Source organism: Schistocerca piceifrons, chromosome 4, assembly GCF_021461385.2.
Source record: "Schistocerca piceifrons isolate TAMUIC-IGC-003096 chromosome 4, iqSchPice1.1, whole genome shotgun sequence".
In the NCBI taxonomy this organism is placed as follows: domain Eukaryota; kingdom Metazoa; phylum Arthropoda; class Insecta; order Orthoptera; family Acrididae; genus Schistocerca; species Schistocerca piceifrons.
The window spans coordinates 159,235,270-159,257,096 of NC_060141.1; the positions used below are offsets into that span (position 1 = coordinate 159,235,270).

Below are 21,827 nucleotides of genomic sequence, written 5' to 3' on the forward strand. Positions count from 1 at the left end.
TCATGGAAAGCCATCCTGGGGTTACATTTCAGCATAATGAAGCCCTTCCGCAAACGATGAGAGTTTCCATTGCTTGTCTCCGTGCTTGACAAGCCCCACCTTGGGCAGTGAGGTCGCCGAATCTCTCCCCAGTTGAGAACGTTTGGAGCGTTGTAGGAAAGGCCTTCCAACCAGCTCCGTATTTTGACAATGTAAAGCGCCAGTTGGACAGAATTTGGCACGACATCCCTCAGGAGGACATCCAACAATTCTGTCAGTCAATGCCAACCGAATAACTGCTTACATGGGGGACAGAGGTGGACCAGCGCGTTACCAACTTGCCCAATTTGTGAAGTCCTTCCTCTTGAATAAATCATTCAATTTTTCTGAAACTGTGATCATTTGTTCGTCTGTACATGTACATCAGATCTACCAACTTCGGATTATTCCTTTGTGATGCGTCAAAGCCCACGTTACACTATAGACTTTGGAGAGAGTAAGTTAAACTATAGTAATTAAAACAGGGCTAAGTAGAGGCCAGACATCTGTCGTTCTGTTTTCTAGTGAACTGACTTGTTTGATGCGGCCCTTCACGCTCTCTTGTGCCAGCCTCCTCATCTCAGAGCAGCATTTGGACCCTACATTCACAGTTATTTGTTGTATGTAGCCCAATCTCTGTCTACCCCCAAAGTTTTTGTTTTCTACAGCTCCCTCTGGCGCAACAGTTAGTCCTCCCTGATGTCTTAACACATGTCCTATCATCCTCTCCCTTCTTCTTTCAGTGTTTCGCGTCTGTTCCTTACTTTGCTGAATCTGTGGAGCATCGCTTCATTCCTTGTTTCATCAGTCCTCATAATTTTCAACATCCTTCATCTCAAACGTTTCAATTTTCTCCTTGTCATGAATCGTAAGATTTTAAGCTTATTGGGCGATACGTCTCACTCTTACCTGCCCTTGCTATCTTCGGGATGTGTGAATGATATTTTTCCCAAAGTCCGATGGTATGTTTACAGTGTCATAGACTCTACACACCAACCTGAATATTCTCCTTCTCCCCCTCCCCCTCCGCCCCCGCCAGTGATTTTAGAAATTACGAAGGGATGTGATCTATTCTTTTTGCCTTACTTAACCGCGAGTCTTCCAAAGCCCCGACCGGGATCTCCTATTTCTCCCATCATAAGAGAAGCACCCGCGTAGCAGAGGCCTTCATTGTACCCATTTCAACTATTCCCTCTCTCCGCTGCACTTAACAAAGGAATTACCACTGCACACTTAATGTTGCTTCCTTTGCTCTTAATTTTACTGAAAGTTGTTTTGACTTTTCTATATGCGGAATCGCTGCTTCCAACGACTTTTTGTTTTCAATTTCTTCACATTTCTCTTGCAGACATTTCGCAGTAGCTTCCCCGGACTTCCTTCTTATTTCATTCGAAATTAATTCATGTTGTTGTATTCACGCCTCTTCCTGAACACTTTTGTACTGCCTTCTTTCGTTGAGCAATTATAGTAATTCTTCTGTTACCCAAGGGTCTTTGTTAGCGAAGTGGGCTCTCATTCGGGAACAGAACGGTTCAAATTCGCGATTGTCCATCACGATTTCAGTTTTCATGGTTTTCCTAAATCGCTCCAGGAAGTGGCGGGATAGTTCCTTTGTACAGAACAAGGCTCATTTCCTTCCCCATCCTTTCGTAGTCCGAGTTTGTGCACCGCCTGTAATAACCGGACATTAAGCTCTATTTTTCGTTCGTTCGTTCTTTTCTTTCTTTCTTCCCAGCGTGTTCTCACAGTGGTGTTCTTTGTATCAGTATTTGTCTGTCCTGCGACTGCCCCTTTTAGGGCTACCCATACTTCTTCGACGAAACAGCCTACTGTGTTATTTATTATTGCAGTATACATAGCCTTAGAGAACTGCAAACACACCTTATCATTCTTCAGTACTTCAATATCCTACTTTTTTCTTCCAGAAGATTTTCTTGAACGCCAATTTACTCCTTCGTCCGTCGTGTGTGGTTTTGTTTCCAATATATCACAATTCCTTCATTCCCCTATTTCGTGGTCACCAATTTTTATGTGAAGTTCATCACTAAATTCATTTCTATTACTCCTCATCAGCTCAAAAAATTCCCACGAGTCTTCAAACACATAAGAATACCTTCGCCTCTCCTACATCACTCCTAAACAGGAATTCCAATACACTATACACACTAGAAAACCCTACTTTCGTGCCTCTATTAACGCATCCCATCTTCCCTTCGCCTGCCAACATTCCATGTCCTTTCGCAACATAATTTCAGTCGCCTTCCCCTACCAGACTATAGACTCATTCCGAAAATCTATTCTTCCTTCCAGCTATAAACTACCCTACCAAACGCAACCGTAATGAAGACTTCAGTCCACCCTTTTCTAGGTCAGATGCCTTGCCACTCACCTCCTAACACCTAGATTCCACGTATCGCTCGCTTTCCATATAGATTACCCATAACCTTTTGCGTATTACATCTCTCCAATACTTCGCTCATCCCAGTTCCACAGTTACCAGGAATTAACATCACATCACCTATTTTTAACTTCTTGAATTATTTATGTGATCCAGACATGTTACGTAATCAAATGGCTTAAGAATGACAACTTGGTCGCTTTCAGCCTATCCCTTGTAAAATGTCTGTAAATAACTGTTTAAAAAAAAAAGCCACCGACACTCACTGAACTATATTACCTCGCCAGTAACGCGACTTTCTGGTACCTGTGTAAGAACCCTGCGCTCTCTTCCTGTTTATGTTCACGGAGTAGGAAATTGGTAGTGCCGATTACGGTTTACGACGACATTGACTTCAGTTCGGTTTCCGATTAAAGTTGGTTCCTTGATCCTCTATGTCAGTTAAACCACCGCCTTTGTCGGTGGGAGATTTTACAGTAGACCCTCTACTACAAACAGACTTTTGTATTTTCGCCGCTACCGTGGCAGCATCATTGGTACCGCAAACCGGGTCTACTCGACCATAGTGGTTACTTTGACCACTCAAACAGCAAAAGTTTTGTAGCTCTCTGCTGGCTCTCAGTTGGGTGTGAAGTCTATACTGTTTGGTGGTAAAGCTCCATCAATGTACGCAAAAGGCGCCATGTAGTGTCGATTTTCTTGTGCAGCAGTTGGTGAATGTGATGCGATTTATAATTGTATACGAAAAAGTATGTTAAATTCAGGTTGTGCCAATTCCACCGTTATCATTTAATTGCAAAGTATTTTGTTCACATGTATAGATCTGCCACTGTATCACTATTTCTGATGTCAACTGCATGATTACTTCTCATTGTTACCCCTGGATAAGAAATACGCAATTTATGAACCTGTGTTCATGCCGATGATGGCGTGGAATTAAGGAACACATACATGTACTATCTGTATATAGACGCAGGCTGATTCGTACGGCCGGTCGGTGTGGCCGAGCGCTTCTAGGCGCTTCAGTCTGGAACCACGCCACCGCTACGGTCGCAGGTTCGAATCCTGCCTCGGGCATGGATGTGTGTGATGTCCTTAGGTTAGTTAGGTTTAAGTAGTTCTATGTTCTATGGGACTTATGACCTCAGAAGTTAAGTCCCATAGTGCTCAGAGCCATTTGAACCATTTGATTCGCGCGACTGAGAAAAACAAATGTCTTACATTTGTTCCTCGAGGCAGTGATTGGAGTACTATACACCATGTGAAATGTCTCCGGAAACAAGGAACGAAGTTTTTTTGGCCACAAGTTCCAAACATTCCCCCAATAAATGAAGAACAGATAACCGTAATTACAATTGCAGTGGTCGTTTTGCATCGAGGGTTTACGTCTAAAATGGATGAAATCGGAGATGTTATGCTCAGTCAAATTTAGAGCTATGTGAGAGATACTCCATCTTAGTACCTTTCATTATACTTGTAATTTTGATGATGGGTCACATTGTTTGATTTACGTATCATACTAGGTCTTTTTCTTTCATGAGGTTTAGTAAAGCACCGAAGAAAACTTTATATTAATGTATTTATTTCTGGATGACCAAAGTTTCATTGTGTTTTTGAAATACTGACCATAAATGGTATGGTAGCTGACAGCTGTGGTTGAAGCAAGACCTGGCGATGTATTCCCAAATCAATGCTAAGTTTGATCACGTAACTTTTTCCATTACTTCCTCTACAGTTTACGAAATGTATTGTATTAATTAGTATCTGATTCCTTCATACAAGCCTCTACGTTCACTAACTGTTAGAAAAAAAGTTACGATAATCACATTTGAATATTCTAGCTCATGATCTTCGCTTCAAATTGGTTTCTGATTTTATTTTAGATTCAATTCGTGAATCTCTTCCCTAGATTAACGACCGCCCCTGTCGATCCAGAGTTCTACAATGGACCCGCTGCAACAAATAGCGACTTTATTAGTTCCGCCGCTCTCAAGTGCGTCCATTCACTACGAAGCTCCATTGTTCCAGTCGGTGAACATGTTCAAATGACACTGTCGTGCGCGGTAGTATACTTATTGAAAGAGTTCATTGAAGTGCTGCATGTACGCGCACCATCTGGGACGAGCGGCAGCCCTCGCTGGCCGCGCCGATACCCTCTCAGAGCGGCGCCTACTCACCGTGGTTCCAGATTCGCAGGTACCGCTCCTCGACGCTTTCCGCCCGTAGCGGCGTCTGCGCCTCCGCCGCGGAAGAAGTGTCCTCCGCCATTCGGACGGACGGAGCTCTGCAAGAGACACACACACAAACCAGGCGCTCGCCTCGTCACGCCACAAGGAAACCGGCGGAGGCTGCGGGCAGGCAGCGGGAGGCGGTGTGGGCGGGTGGGGAGGCACTTGTAGCAGGAAATGGGATCCGGGAGGCGCCGCCAGAGGGAAACACATCTGCCGTCCTTGCTCACGCCCTCTTCTCAATCAGCCTGCTTCTCCGCGTCTGAAATTCTGCACAACGATGAATTGGAGTTACTCTGACTTCGACTCCTGTAATATTGGACGAAATCAGCTGACGACTTTACCAGAATGGTAGCGCCGTCATGTTTATACTCGAGAAGTGTGGAGAGGAGGAAGTAGCTCCGTACACTCTGGTGTAGGCCCAAGTTTGAGTCTTAGCGGGGGTTGTGGGGGGGGGGGGGTTGACTTTATTACATTCTTCTGTCAAACTCATTTTTAGCGTGCCACAGACGCCTGCGATTTTCATAACAATAACAATGAAACATTCAAAATGTTTCAATATAGTGATGATAATTTGTTTACGTTAGTGCTAAGTACATCGCCTTCGAGTGCTTTGCAAGAAACTGTGATTTAGGAAAATACATCTCAAAACCATTCGTCAGAAAATTTGAGAAGTTCATATGCCATGCAATGATTTAACAACTATAATAATATAAAATAAACCCGGGTAAGTGCGAACGGGACTCGCCCACCGAGGGTTCCATAAAAACTTAATTACGTATGTAAACAGTTCATCCATCATGCAGACCAAGAATTTCGACGATTTTTGCCTGTTATCGATATTGATACTTATAAAGTACCAAAATACTCGTGTTTGAAATGAATGGCCGTATCTTTTGATTGCATTGACTTACAATCTTAAATTTTTTACATCGTTAAGGGAACGTGGAATTTAACATGTCACATAAATTTGAGCTTGACATATCTGCCCGTTCCTAATAAAAACGGATGTTAACAGACGAACAGACAAACAATCGGATAACATGTCAAAAATATTTTTTCCGTGTGATATAATTACAAATAGACAAGTTTCAGATTTTTTTCCTTGACTTCTACTGTAACAACTTGCTCCTTCTCAAATTTTACGATTCTGTGTAATGACTATGGGTTTTGACGTGTAAGTTTGCGACAGTCAAAATGTGTGACATAAATGACAGTATATGTTGATCGCATTGACGTAGAAGATTAAATTTCTTACATCACCAACGGACCATAATAGACAGTAGTATGTGACGTAAATTTCAACTTGATTCGTTTACTGGTTCCTGAGAGAAAGGTGCTTAGCAGTAGGACAGGCAGACAGACTGGCAGACGAATAACAAAGTGATCCAACAAGGGTTTCTTTTTTACTGGTGGAGGTACGGAACCATAAAAACTTCCGCAACATTGACAGCGTCACGATTTTCACGATGTAACATTGAAGTGAGGACTCAGCTCATCATTATCAGTATCCTTCTTAGCATTCAGGTTGTGGAAACAGATCTGGAGACGAGAGATCAGAAACGGAGCGAATACGAATCTAATATTCGGGTTGCATACTTCACAAATCAAGACGCCGCTGTAAAATCAGTGCTGACAGACTGTGTTCGCCCATGATGTCTTTCTACGAGTTTTACGAGTCTCAGAACTGTGGCGCTACAGTCGCTTCATACTCGTCGACTCGTTCTCTCTTACCGCAGCGTGCTGGAGTGCAAGGCTAGTCGTGACCTACTGTTAGTATAGAAGATGAATACACAATCTTACTGCTGTAAAGTAGCACTGATAAAGCGAAATGATCTATTGACATAATCTGATTCCATTTAATAAACTTTTGTTTCCTGAGTCAATGGTGTAAGACGAAAATTAATTGATGCAATGTACACAATTGCAAACGGGTTCCATTAAAGAGGGAGTGATATCTGGAATACGTTTCACGCTATCGTCCACATTTCAGACGACAAAAAATTCAAGCTTAATGGTTGTATTCGTGTTTACTCCACTTGCACAAAGAGGAAACGTAAGTGCTGCGTGAAACGACGACTGTTGTATACCTGCGACAAAAAACTCACTATTTCTCTATTCATTTGCCCATGACAACTTGCGTTTGTGGGCTAACAGCGATGAATGCACCTTATCATTCATATCTGTAATTTAGTTTAGCAATTAATCCCATTTAGAGATAGAACTTCATCCACAGGTCATGTTTTCTGTTACTGTCGTCCAGATTGGGTAACGCATCGAAAGTGTGTATATATCAACGTAACTGGTAGAATTCTGTTGGTAGATATTAAAAACTGAAATAAATTTACAGCAGTCTTTGAAAACGTTTTATCTATATAAATGTACACTACTGGCCATTACAATTGCTACACCAAGAAGAAATTCAGATGATAAACGGGTATTCATTGGACAAATATATTATACTAGAACTGACATGTGATTACATTTTCACGCAATTTGGGTGCATAGATCCTGAGAAATCAGTACCCAGAACAACCACCTCTGGCCGTAATAACGGCCTTGATACACCTGGGCATTGAGTCAAACAGAGCTTGGATGGCGTGTACAGGTACAGTTGCCCATGCAGCTTCAACACGATACCACAGTTCATCAAGAGTAGTGACTGGCGTATTGTGACGAGCCAGTTTCTCGGCCATTGACCAGACTTTTTTAGTTGGTGAGAGATCTGGAGAATGTGCTGGCCAGGGCAGCAGTCGAACATTTTCTGTATCCAGAAAGTCCCGTACAGGACCTGCAACATGGGGTAGTGCATTATCCTGCTGAAATGTAGGGTTCGCAGGGATCGAATGAAGCGTAGAGCCGCGGGTCGTAACACATCTGAACTGTAACGTCCACTGTTCAAAGTGTCGTCAATGCGAACAAGAAGTGACCGAGACGTGTAACCAATGGCACCCCATACAATCACGCTGGGTGATACGCCAGTATGGCGATGACGAATACACGCTTCCAATGTGCGTTCGCCTCGATGTCGCCAAACACGGATGCGACCATCATGATGCTGTAACAGAACCTGGATTCATCTGAAAAAATGACGTTTTGCCATTCGTGGTCCCAGGTTCGTCGTTGAGTACACCATCGCAGGCGCTCCAGTCTGTGATGCAGCGTCAAATGTAACCGCAGCTATCGTCTCTGAGCTGATAGTCCATGCTGCTGCAAACGTCGTCGAACTGTTGGTGCAGATGGTTGTTGTCTTGCAAAGGTTCCCATCTGTTGACTCAGGGATCGAGTCGTGGCTGCACGATCCGTTACAGCCATGCAGATAAGATGCCAGTCATCTCGACTGCTAGTGATACGAGGCTGCTGGGATCCAGCACGGCGTTCCGTATTACCCTCCTGAACCCCCCGATTCCATATTTTGCAAACAGTCATTAGATCTCGACCAACGCAAGCAGCAATGTCGCGATACGATAAACGGCAATCGCAATAGGCTACAATCCGACCTTTATAAATGTCGGAAACGTGATGGTACGCATTTCTCCTCCTTACACGAGGCATCACAACAACGTTTCACCAGGCAACGCCGGTGAACTGCTGTTGGTGTGTGAGAAATCGGTTGTAAACTTTCCTCATGTCAGCACGTTGTAGGTGTCGTCACGCCAACCTTGTGTGAATGCTCTGGAAAGCTAATCATTTGCATATCACAGCATCTCCTTCCTGTCGGTTAAACAATATTCACTGCGAATCGATAAGTCATTACATGGTATATAACTTATCATTTAGGTAGGTCTGACATTTTGTGACGTTTCAAATTGCACTTGAGAATGGCTATAAAGCCGAAATCTTGACCACGTAAAATGAAACAATAGTAATTTACAGTTTCATTGCGGGAATTTCTCTCAAAACGGTTTCGTATGTAGCTGGAATGTCGCGAGACCGCGGTTATACTTGCGAACTCGTGTACTCGCTCTCCTTTCTGAAGGAGTGTAGTCCATTTTGTACCTTACAACAGACTTAAGCGAAGACTGGTCTGCGGCGAAGACTCAGTTGTTGAGTCTACAGGCATACAGACACGGCGAGTTCGGAGATGACGTCACAAGACCAGCTGGCGAATTTAAAGCGAGTAAGGTATTTTACGGACTATAAGACGTTACGGACTACAAGACGTACCTTAATTATTAAACATTTTTTAAATATCATTTTTACCACTTTTATATTAGATTGCAAACCCAGACTAAACAAAACGTTAGTTTATAAAACAGAACTGGCCTTTAAAATCCCTGGAAATCGTTATCTGAACTTCCTTCTTCTTCTTCTTCCCCTTCGTCGTCATTGTTGTTCTCTTCATATGTATAAGCTCGTCTTCACTGTCATCGAGAGCGTTATCTATGCTGGACTTCTTGAAAGATTCAACAATAATGTCTTCTCTCATCTAGACCACGACTATTTTATCCATCGTCCATTTGTTCCATTCCTTTTCCATATACACTTCAGATTGTGTATTTTATCGAGACATCAAGAGTTTGCATTTGTGAAGTAAGTCCTCCCGAAATAAAAGCAAGCTCTCCTGTCTCAATTTCTCTTTGACAAAATATTTCAAATGACTACCAAAGTGATCTAGCACAAGAAGGAAACTCTTCTTCAATAAAGCACCTTTTCTTCTCTCCATAATTTCGTACCAGCCCCGTCCATCCAACTCTTGTCATGTACGTGAATAACACCGGGCGGTATTTCAGAAGGTTTTGGCTTGAAAATGATCACTGGATTAAGTTTAGTACCGTCAGAACAACACGAAAGGATAACAGTGTAGTGTATTTTTTTCACGTCTATTGGTTTTTACAATTACAATTTTAGCATCTTTCGCGGCAACCGTTCTGTTACACGTCAAGTGTCAGAATAGTTTCTTTCATTTTTCGTTATTTGGCTTAATTCCAGACTGGTTTTCTTTCGATGTTAAATAATAAAGCGATCGAAAGATAACATTTTATCTTTGTACTCTTGTGGCGTTTTCTGTGATATTTTGGTTTTTGCTCGCATGCTAAGCCCATGACGCTTCATAAACCTGTAGCACCAACCAACTCCAACCTTAAAGTTTGTCAATTTCCACTGTAGCTCTAGCTTACGAGCGTGTATTTGAAATATTTTTGTGTTAATTGTAGTGCCATTTTGACAGTGTCCCTGAATCCATTTCAGTATTTCATCTCCTAGTTTTGGCCAATTTGCATTTAGTCCTCTATTTGCACATTTAGTCTTCGTCATTTTTTTCAGTTCTTCTTTACAAGTCCGTCAGTCCCGATTGTTTTTTTCCGCTCGCGGAGAGCCGAAATGACGCTCAGTTGCTTTCTTTCCAAATTCTTCTGCATATGCTGTTATTTTCAATTTATAGCCCGCACCATATGGATACCTTTCTTTCCATTATGAAACTAGCTACTAACAAAACTATTGTTCTATTACTGATAACGCAAATCACTTCCAATTCAAGTTCACTTGCACCGTAGGCTTCAGTGATGCCTCCTAGGCAGACAGAGTTCTGGGTTTGTGATACCGGGGCAGGCGGGGGAGACATTGTTAGTAAACTTTTGTATCCCTGCAACTCATATTCGTCACATCGCTGTACACCTGTTGTCAGTTGAATCCAATGTTGCCAGATAGACATAGGTTTCCCGCGGCATCGAATATAAGGCCATTTTTAAAACTGGCGTCACTTTTAAATCAAACACTGGACATTCTTATGTTAATTTTGAGTATAAGACGCACTTGAATTTTGGAGGCAACTTTTCGAAAAAAAAGATACTTGTTATAGTCCGTAAACTACGGAGTACGGAGTTTATTTCTGATCTCTACTGGAGAGTACGGCTATGCGAGCGTGTAAATAGAAGGACCGCTGACTCCGCAGTTGTATCGCATCCTTTCGGAAACTCAATCTCTCAGCTACTTTTTTTGTAGTTGAGTGTCTTTCCCTTTCTGTTCTCAACGCCTGTTCCGCCTGTGAACTTACGAACCACCAGGTACGATCAGCATCTATGAATGGGCACCTTTACCTGTACGGAATGTTTTTCACAGCCTTTCCAGCCGTAAGCCCATCCACTCTGGCTGTAAACTGGAAAGTATCGTCTGTTTATAAGATTCACTGCATTTTTGAAACTCCTACCTTTTATCATACTATATTCTCGGAAATTAAGCTGAAAAATTTGATTATTGATTTATGTAGAAATGTAAACACTTTTCGATAAAAATTTTTTGAGGAAGAGGAAGGAGAGCTATGACTCCCATACAAACCTCCCCCCCTCCTCGGATCCACGTCTGCGCACACACGAGCTTTTACAAGTGCAGCGTTTTCACACGCTACATTCCTATGAACCTACGCCCTGCGTAACACAATCAAATACTGACCGTCACTTTTGTTTGAAAATACTCCACGCACACTATCACATTTACTCACAGTGTAGGTTGTGTGAAGAAACCACTGGCCGCTTTACTTTTGATCATTTATTCCTAAAAAGCTAATCTCGATCGCACATGTTGACTCCTTCATTCTGCAACCTTTTAATGCCAAATCCCGTACAGAGAACAATTTTTTGTTCAGAACTTTCTTTGTAATGTCGGTCTAGTTCTGCGCGACAAAAACTGCGAACTTCTCACAAAGTTTCTTTGTTTTGTTCATAAAATGCCAGAAACTGCTGTCTAATAACACATTTCTAAGTAACAAGTAATAATAAACTTCTAAGTAAGCGGATGATGGTTCATTGAAGAAAATGGAACCGATAAATTTAATGCAACATTTACAGTTTAACCGGATTTTTCGTTATTTGCGTTCATGTACGATTTAAGAGGAAAGTAATTGTAAGAGTAAAAATAGGAAAATAAATTAGCCCTTTTCATGTGCTTCAGGTTAAGTTAGGAGCTACTGGAGTCTTCCCTCCGGCATTCTGCAATAGTGTCGTAAACTACTAAAAATCCAGCACATAGATTTCCATAAGTCGTACTTCACTCTTTTGCTTTCGTCAACACTTAATCACCAGTTTTCATTTATTCCACAACGGATGTCCTACTTTATTTAACTCTTTACATCGCCAACATAATTCAGTGTGGATAACTGGTAAAAAGTCCTCGACAAATGTTAAGAGTACCACCTTGAAATACGTGCAGAGATTCGAGTAATTCAAATGGTTCAAATGGCTCTGAGCACTATGGGACTTAACTTCTCAGGTCATAAGTCCCATAGAACTTAGAATTACTTAAACCTAACTAACTTAAGGACATCACACACATCCATGCCCGAGGCAGGATTCGAACCTGGGACCGCAGCGGTCGCGCGGTTCCAGACTGTGATTCGAGTGGTAATGGTGGAAATCCACGAAGGCGCTGTTGGCCTATCCTATTACTTTTACAGTAATCGCCCACGTAATATTTGCAAATGCATGCTGGACATGCAGACCTGTGAAGGAGACAAAGTCATCTTTATTATTCATTATAATGCTTTAAATAGTCTTGATCCCAATATAATGTAATAATAATTAGATGATAATCGGTTCCGATGACTAGCAATAACCTTCAGATATAAGGGAAAAAACGGAATACTTGTTTTTCAGTTAATGTACGAATGCAAAACTCCCATCAATATTTAAAAACATACATTTTTATGAAAGTATTAAACATTAAAAATAGTAAGAAATCTATCATGCTTAGACTATAATTATTATCTAAGTACAGTGTAGAAACAGCTTCACTAAGAGTAACTTGTACGTTTTTGTGGTCAACACTGTATCAATTACAGTGTAACATGATTGGTTTCTCACTACTTTTAACGTTACATACATACAAGTTGTACATTTCTGAATATTGTTAGCAGGTAGTGGAGATGCTACAATCTGTGAGATATTTTCCTCATATTCATAATGAGCGTAAAATAGGAAACATATGCATGAAATATGTTTCTTAAAGCGTTTATTAATGGTTCTGTCAACAGCTGCAGTATTTATTACGCGACTAGTTTAGAGCCCTTGTAAGGTGGCTATAATTTCGCACCTTACAAGCACTGATCTGCATGCTTTGCCGTGATCTACAACCACAATTAGGTATCATTTGATAGGTTGTACATCATATACATTAATATTTAAAGAGACTGACATTGTCTCGTACACCTTGTATATAATTGTTAACTCTTCTGCATGAAAGGCGACGGAGTATCTTTATTATCAAAACGGCGTAATGAATGATTGCCTTTACTAGTAGAGGCTGGAACGCCAGTGGATATGAAACGGCAGGCGGAACGCGCACACAGGTGTGTTGGTCGTCGGCCGACTTGACCGAGCGGTTCTAGGCGCTACAGTCTGGAACCGCACGACCGCTACGGTCGCAGGTTCGAATGCTGCCTCGGGCTTGGATGTGTGTGATGTCCTTAGGTTAGTTAGGTTTAAGTAGTTCTAAGTTCTAGGGCACTGATGACCTCAGAAGTTAAGTCCCATAGTGCTCAGAGCCATTTCAACCATATTTGTGTTAAACACAGGAAGTAGCAAGACCGACGTTGGGGCACCTGAGCTCTGGAGCACAACAGAGTCGCGGCCCTTGCAGCAGGACCGGAACGATAACCGGGGACTGCAAATCTTGGACGCAGCTGAGAGGAACGAGGATGCTCGCCTCGGAAATCATACAGGCTGGGTTATTTCCAAGAATTTTTACCGAGAAGCGTACCATTGTACGAGTAGAGGTATTCCCTCGCAAACTTTCCGCGCTGGACGACAAAAGACTAGAATATGGTTGGTCGGCGCTCGGAAGAATCTGTAGAGAGGAAGAATATTCCGGGATTTCGAGAATATGATACGCCTTCTGCAGTTACGAGGGAGGGGAGCCGAGTCTTGCTGGAGTGCCAGCGGTGGAGAGGAAGTGGTCTTCCGTTTTTGAGCGCCCGTGTGTGATGGTCTCTCAGTATCAGCTTTGTTGGTACAGGTAGACTTGCTGTCCTTGCTCTCAGGAGAGTTTATAGTTAGAACGGTTAGGCACTGTACTGATGCGAACTTATACGATTCTGGACTTCGCCTCTGGGTTGGAAGTCGTCGTTGAGTACACAGGGTTCAGTGATTGAGAGCACTTCTTCTGCCTATACTTACGTTGAGACGTTATTGTACTCCGTCCTTGTGCTTGGAGTTCGCGTTTTTCGTCTGTAGAACACAGAGAGGAGAAGACAGTATTAGAGTGTATTAGTCAGAAGACCGTCTTCTGCCGTCCTAGTGTTGTGGTTGGAGTTCTTCCATTGTCGCAGACGTGTACGAGAACCATCACTCCGACGAACCGGACGCAGTACATACGGTGATATTGCTAATTGCTTCAGCTTATTAGGGCTATGAAGCTAAACAATTGTCATCACGCTAGTTATTTTCACTGAGGTTCCACACCACCGTAGATCACCTTTGAAAGTAGTGTCTTCTAGTGTTCGGTACATAGACGATGTCAGTCATTTCGCATTATTTATGTTGGATCGTGTGGCCATAAAAAAGGGGCAGAGTTGGGCAACTGATAAGCAATTTTTAGTCAGGAAATATAGACAATTGTAATATAAAGGGTTGTTTTTTAATCTGCAATAAATTATAATGAGAAACAACGTTTATCATTTAGTAGTATTAGTTGCCTTAATCATTCATTTATGTTAATATTGTAATTCATATGTTAAAGAGCATTAAGAAATACTAAGATCTGCTTCAGGGGGTAGTCAGACGGGCCAAATCATTATTTTAGCGTTCAGTATTTTCCGCTGCGCACATGCACTTTACACCCGCCTGGAGTAGCATCTTGGACCGTTACAGGTTCATTTTCAAGCCTGGGCTTCTGAGGCTGCACTGACAGTGTCTGGTTTTAATAATAAACATTGAGCGACAGCACATGCTCTATAAATGTTTGCAGTATGAATGCCACAATCCACATATGCCTGTTACAAAGTCGAAATCAAAGTCAATATTTTTCTGGCATTTCTAAATTTTTATACTATCAGGCTGAATGGGTTACAAATTTTTAAGATGGCCATTATGTAAATGCCGTGTGGCTAGGGTAGACTGTTCGCCTGGTGCAAGTCTTTCGAGGTGACGCCACTTCGGCGACTTGCGTGCCGATGGGGATGAAATGATGATGATGATGATGATGAGGACAACAGAACACCCAGTCCCTGAGTGGAGAAAATATCCAACCCAGCCGGTAATCGAACCCGAGCCGTTGGGTAGGACATTCCGGCGCGCTGACCACTCAGCTACCACGCGCGGACAAGAGATGGTCATTAATGTACCTGGTTTTATTAACATGGCGATTCCAGCATTGCTTCTCAGCTCACAATTGAATACAGCATCACAACAAAAATTACCAATTACTAGTACTTCGTGAGCTTTCACTCTATCCTACCTGGCTACCAAAGTACATCCCGAGTACGATACGACGAAACGTGATGCTCAAATTTTTACGTGCCTAAATTTCTTAATCGAATAATTTGTGTGCTATAGATGCCAGGGGTGAACCAATTCCATAGCAGTTAAGAGGACGCTGCTGATTTTCAACCATTATGTTTGCAAGTCCAGGTTGAATTTTAGAAATTTTGAGATACGCAATATAATGACCGTTGTGACGGGTATGTTGTGCATGTAAAAGTGCGACCATTTTCAAGGTGAAGAAGATATCCTGCGCAATATTTATTCTTTGAATGCAAGCCAATGCCTTCACCTCTGATTAAAGGATTCTTGTAGAAAGAGAACAAATAAGGTAGTAAAATAATCTCCCACCCATTCTTTCCACATTGCCATCATCTAGACCTTCTGAGAAACCTTTCCTCTACTGCATCGTTGCTTCGCCATTTAATTACCGATACCATCAAAGTGATATCAATATTTAGATGCGTATCACAACAGGTCTTACGTCAGCCACCTACATAAGCTGAATCGCAATTATTAGAGTGCATGCCTCAATGAAACAAAAATTCCAGGAGTTCAAACTTAAGATAAAAACTTACCTTCATGTACAGAGTAATGCGGAATCTGATCGCTGTAATTGAATCTCTATCAAATTCTCAACTAGCTCCCTTTTACATTTTATTGGCGTTTGGTGTCCAATTAAAGCGCTTTCGAAATTTTATGACTTCCCGGTTACAGCCGACAGCATGCATATTACTTGGTGATAGTACCTCCTCCAGTTTCTGCCCACTTTCAAATTACTATGTTTCTCCTCCGCCGTGGCAATTTTCGCTGGTGAGGGAGTTTTCCTCCTGCGCGCCGCGTGATGGGACGGCGGCTTTATGCAGGACGAGGTAATACCGTGTGATTTACGGCGTTCATGTATGTCTGTTAGGCGTATCACGGTTAACGCATCAGAAATAAAGAAGTGTGACGTTTTATTAAAAGAGGAAGCAAAAAACTTGCGTATGATGTTCGGGAGTACCGCAAGGTGGTTTTAATACGACCTGCGAATAATAAAGACACTAACATCTAGTGCGAATACTTGGTTATTTCGTAATAATCATTATCGCTGATAAACTTCAGGCTCTTGAATTTTTTGATTGTGTTTGTGTTGAGAATGATTCATTATTTACTTCCCAGATTTTCTTCTAGAACATTCGCACCTTGGTAACCAGTGACGACAGTATATTACTTCCCGTTTTACCTCTGTCCTTTTCTGAACCCAAGAATACTGAGCCTCTCCACTTCAATGATTATTCATTTTTGACATAAATCCCAGGCCTTACCACACTGCGTAAAAAACTTTCAGGTTGCATTATATTCCATTACGAAGCAATTCTAACACAAGCCCCATATCGAATTTTTTGCACTACACGATTTGTTCAACTAGTGTTTAGCAAATATATCAAATCCACTACTCCTATATATGAGTAATATGATTATTGTATTGATTAATATACGGGGCTACTATAAGCGATTCACTCGTTTTCAAAATTTCCTATTTCTCAATGTTTTACATATACAGATATCACTGATGCATGAATAGAACCGTTAATTCCCGAGTTTAGATTGTGCCCACCAGTTGGCGTTACCAGTACAGTACCTTGACTAAATGACGACAAATCAAGAAAGGACTTTTTGTACTCGTATGTTGGAACATGCGATATGTTTATCTGTTACAACGCGGTGGCGCGCATTCAGAAGGAATTATGGAAATGAAAAGGCATGTAAACACAGCATTGTGTGTAGACATCGACAGTGGCTGTTTCTGTGAAGAAAAAAGTACCGGTCGAGCAAATGTGCCAAAGGAAACTGTGGTGAGCGTGAGGGAAGGTTTAGCTTGCAGTCCAAACAAAGTAACGACCCGCGCAAGCCACGAACATGGAATACCGCAACAAACTATGTGGCAAATTTTGCAACAGTGGCTACATTTCAGACCGTACCGTGTGCAGCTCGCGCAACAATTAAAATCAGACAATTGTGGCTGGTGCCTTCAATTTTGTATCACAATGCAAGAAGCACCTGAGTATGGACAAGCTAACGTTCAGCGATGAAGCATCCTTCCATTTATCTGAAAAGTTGTATCGCCACAATGTGAGAGTGTGGGGCGCTGAAGATCCTCATGAAATTGTGGCACTGGAACGAGATTCGACGACGACGCGAAGCTGTATAGGCCGTTTTTCTTCTGTGAGAAGATTGTGACAGGTGCCTTTCACCTTGAGATGTTGCAGTGGTGGTCGTTTCCACAGCTCTTTCAACAAGACGGGGCACCCCTAATTAGAGCATCGATGATCGTCGTTACCTAAATCGTAACTTACGGCATCGCTGATCGCTGGATTGGGCATAGTGTTCCCTTGCCCCCCCCCCCCTTCCCCCCGCCCCCCGCCCCCACCGCCAGGTCGCCTGATCTGATTCCTTGTAACCTCATTCTTTGGGGGTACATTAAGGACCTTTGGACCGTGTTTACGTACCCCTCCCCGCCCCCCCTCTCCCCGACAGTCAGGTGGACTGGAACAGCTCAGTGAAGGCGTCAGTAGTGCCGTGATGGCCACTCAAAGCGTGTTGTTACATTAGTTATGGAAAGAACTTGGACGTGTGTGATCGGATATTTGTAAAGCGTAAAATACAAATTTAGTGAGTTTATGCACCAGCCACACCTGCACATGCAGTACTTTAGCAAATGTACAACGCTGGAAACTAATAAGTTATTTATAGTAGCCCTGTATATACAGGGTGTTTCAGAGGTGATTGTATAGACTAATTCGAATGACACGTGTTCAATTTTTATTGATTACAGACGTACAGCTGCTAGAATGTAAACCAAAAACTCGCAGAATGTTAAGGAAAGTCAAATGATTAAGTTCACAGTTGATTGTAAATTCTATCTCCGACTTCGGTGCAATTTGGAATTTTCTTGAAAACACTACGTATAGCTCTTCTGACGTCGTGGTGCTCTTTTATGAGGGCAGGACCATACATAACTCAAATGATCAGTTCGTCTCTTGTATTTACTCTCACTTTGTAGACCTCGCTTTTCAAAAGTCTAAAGGGGCTAGGTCCGGGGACCTCGTTGACCAAGAAACGTGACCATTTTTGCCGATCCATCTACCGGGAGATATTAGATTTAGATAATGTCACCTGACGACTAGAATGTGCAGGGTTCCTGTCGTGGTGGAAGAACATACGCATCCTTGTAGCCAAAGGAATCTCTTCCAATAATGCTGGAAGCCCATTTTCTAGAAAGTGTAGATGATGGATCGTATTCTCTGCAACCATCGGCAGCAGCGTTTCCATATCAATTAGGATAGACCGTCACCCACCACTTAGAGGACGTGTTGAGCGGTAAACAGGCACGTTTAAAGCTACTGCAAACCGGGTGTACTTTGACCGCCGTGGTTACTTTGGCCACTCAGACACCAAGAGTTTTATATCTCTCTGCTGGCTCTCAGTTGGGTGTTTAGTACACATCGTTTGGTAGTAAAGTTCCATAAATATACTCTAAACGGCGCTATGTAGTGCCGATTTTTCTTGTGCAACCGTTGGTGAAGGTGTTGCGACTCATAACTGTATACGAAAAAGTGTGTTAAAGTCAGATTGTCCAAGCGATCGCTATTTTCAAGTATATCACGTATGCTACTCGATTATTTTTCAAAACAGACCACCAATTAGTTTTTTGTTCACAAGTATATGTCTGCCACTATATTACGCATTCTGAGTTCATGTGCATGATTTCTCTGTTTTGGAGTTACTTTGACCGCTGGTCATTGCTACCTCATAACTGCAGATGCATCGTTTATTAAACAATTTTGGTGCCAATGACAGTGTGGAACTAAGGAACACAAGCACTAACCATCGGTATATAGATGAAGGTTTATTTGTAACTGTTAATGTGCCTACAACTAAGAAAAACAAATGTCAGTCATAGGCTGCTCAAATTGAAAGCTGTTATGATTCAGGCAGTGGTTTGTTTGACCACAAGTACCAGTATTGTCTCGATAAATGAAGAACAGATAACCTTAATTCTAACTGCGATGGATGTTTTGAAACGGATATTTACGTCTAAGATGGATGAAATTGAAAGTATTACGCTAGGTATGTGGTACTCCATCTTAGTACCTTTCATTGTAATTATAATTTTGATGATGGATCACACTGACCTATGTACCGCACTAGGTTTTTTCTTTTATGAGGCTGAAAAAAAAAACAAGTAAGAAAATTTTAGATCAATGTATCTATTTGTAGGTGGTCAAATTTCATTGTATTTTTGAAATATTGGCCACAAATGGAATGGTAGCTGACAGTTGTGGTGCAAGTATAGGCCAGTCAATGTATCTCCAAATCCATGATAACTTTGACCTCTTACAATTTTTTCCATTACCCCTCTGCATTTTAGAAAATGTGTTGTACTAATTAGTGTGTAACACTTTCATTTTTCGAGTCCTCAGTCTTCTTACTGGTTTGATGCGGGCCTCCACGATTTCTTCTCCTGTGACAACCTCTTCATCTCAGAATAGCACTTGCAACCTACGTACTCAATCATTTCCTGGATGTGTTTCAGTCTCTGTCTTCATTTACAGTTTTTACCCTCTATATCTCCCTCCAGAACCATGGAAGCTACAAGCTGATGTCTTAAAAGATGTCCTATCATCCACTTCCTTCTTCCTGTCAGTGTTTTTCACATATTCCTTTCCTCTGCAATTCTTCGCAGAACCTCTTCATTCCTTACGTTATCAGTGCACATGTTCCCATGTTCACCAACGTTAATATCACAGAATTAAAAAAAAAAACAGTTATGACAATCACATTTGAACCTAAAAATCGGTTAAGTATACTCTATTTACGGTACATTGAAGCGCAGAGTAAGCTATCGAAGGAGTACTTCTTCACATTTTGAGAAATAACGCCTGAGCCACCCGGAGACGACAGCAACCATACGTGTGGGTATTAGTTGTGCATCTACGAACGCAGTGTATTTGTGTGTGCGTGTGTGTGTGTGTGTGTGTGTGTGTGTGTGTGTGTGTGTGTGCGTTCGTGTGTGTGTACTTTCTGACAAGGAAACATCACCAACTTAACCTCAAATTTAAAAGGAAAATAGCACAACTGCAAGATATCAAGATATCAGCGCCAGCAATTGATTCTGCTCGAAAATTGGGCCATAAGTCTGACAGTAAGCAGTTATGACCTTTTGAATGTACAGCTTTTAAACACGCGCACACACCGGCTGTTTGTCACTCGTTCCGCCCCACTGCAGCCGCCTAGTGCCTGAGCGCAAGGTACTGTACAGTGGAGTGAGTAAGAGGTTTGTGAAATACTGTTGTGACATTGGTAACAAGCTTTGTTCATTATGTCAAAGTGCACTGTTTCTAACCTGTAGCTTATATCAGAGAGCTCTTTGCTTTGAACGTTTTTATGTTGCGTTTCACAAATGCACTGCAAATGAATGAAAGGGTGTGTCATTAAGGAAGTGGCGTAACACTGTTTATTCATTAACAAAGCTGTCGTTAATTAATTTCTTTGGATCTTAAAGCTGACTATGTTAAAGTGAAGTACATTTGCAGGAGATACGTTATCCTTCAACGTGATTGTCATGATTAAATTGTAAATCGAAAATTAACTTCACTCCATAATAATCCTTCAGTTGCTTACGTTTACTCATTTTGCTTTTGACGCATTTGAATATCTGCAGAATATCAATAAGAGAATTGTAGTCCTACAAACAACTCAGTATCCCGTTTCGAGAGATTATCCTCTGATTATTAGGTTGCAAAGCTTAGCTCATGATGTTAAAGAGCTAAAAATTCTGCCAGTGCAATTACGGCGTTCACAAAATAAAATGGAATGAAAGACACAATTGTGTTGGTAGACTTTTTAGAGTTTTAACCTGATGAGCTAAGTTTTACAACCTGATAAGAACATTGTCTTTTGAAACCCGTTTTGAGTTGTGTGCAGGACAAAAGTTACGGTTGAATGCTACCAGTTATTACTGTAAAAACATAACAACCGCTACTTCTTGGATAATAATAAAATAAAAATATTGTTAAATAATGTTGTGCCTATATGGGCTTGAGGTTGACGTGTTATGTACTCACGCTACTTACCTATTTTGCGCTTAGAATAACATGTTTTCTCGAATAACATCTCATAACACGCTATGCAGATGCTCTCGCCTCCCCCTTCTCTCCCTCGCCTTCAACATCCCGCGAACATGAGGGCTCTGGTTGTCACTCCATTGTACAGTACTTCGCGTTCAAGAGTTAGGCGCTTGCAGTGGAGCGAATGACAAGGAACCGGCGCTCGCGAACTTTAAAAGCTGTACATTCAGAAGGTCATAACTGCGTACTGTAAAGGTTATGACCCAAATTTTCGCACGGGTTCTCGTGCCGATGTCATCCAAGTGCACTCTATTTCCTTAAAATGTGAGGCCAAGTTGGCAATGTTTCCTCGTAAGTCTGAAGAAAGGCTGAGTCCAATAGCTGAGTCTGTTTTCATTTTTTTTTAAATAAGTGTGTTTGCTGCTCAACAACTTGTCTATGTGATGACTTATAATCTTTTCTAATTCATATTACTGTCATTCCATCCCACATTTTCCATTGTTTCACATCGGGATACGCCCGCATTTGTAAAAACGTGCGGCATGTTCGGACGATAGAGGAGAAATGGCCAAAAAATCAGAAACCCAGTTGAAAAACCCAATTTTTGTAAAGTTAGGCACAACTTCACAACTTGAACTTCAGAACTAGGAATGATCATCGA

At 41.8% G+C, this 21,827-nt stretch overlaps 1 protein-coding gene across 1 annotated transcript in view; it reads right to left on the reverse strand.

Annotated features, from left to right (window-relative positions):
- Nucleotides 1-4,585: 4,585 nt before the first annotated feature.
- Nucleotides 4,586-21,827, reverse strand: part of LOC124795690 — a 371,675-nt gene continuing 354,433 nt past the window's right edge. Inside the window, exon 4 of the mRNA XM_047259771.1 lies at nt 4,586-4,700. Coding sequence (XP_047115727.1) covers nt 4,586-4,700 — 115 coding nt within the window. The remainder of the gene's footprint in view (nt 4,701-21,827) is intronic.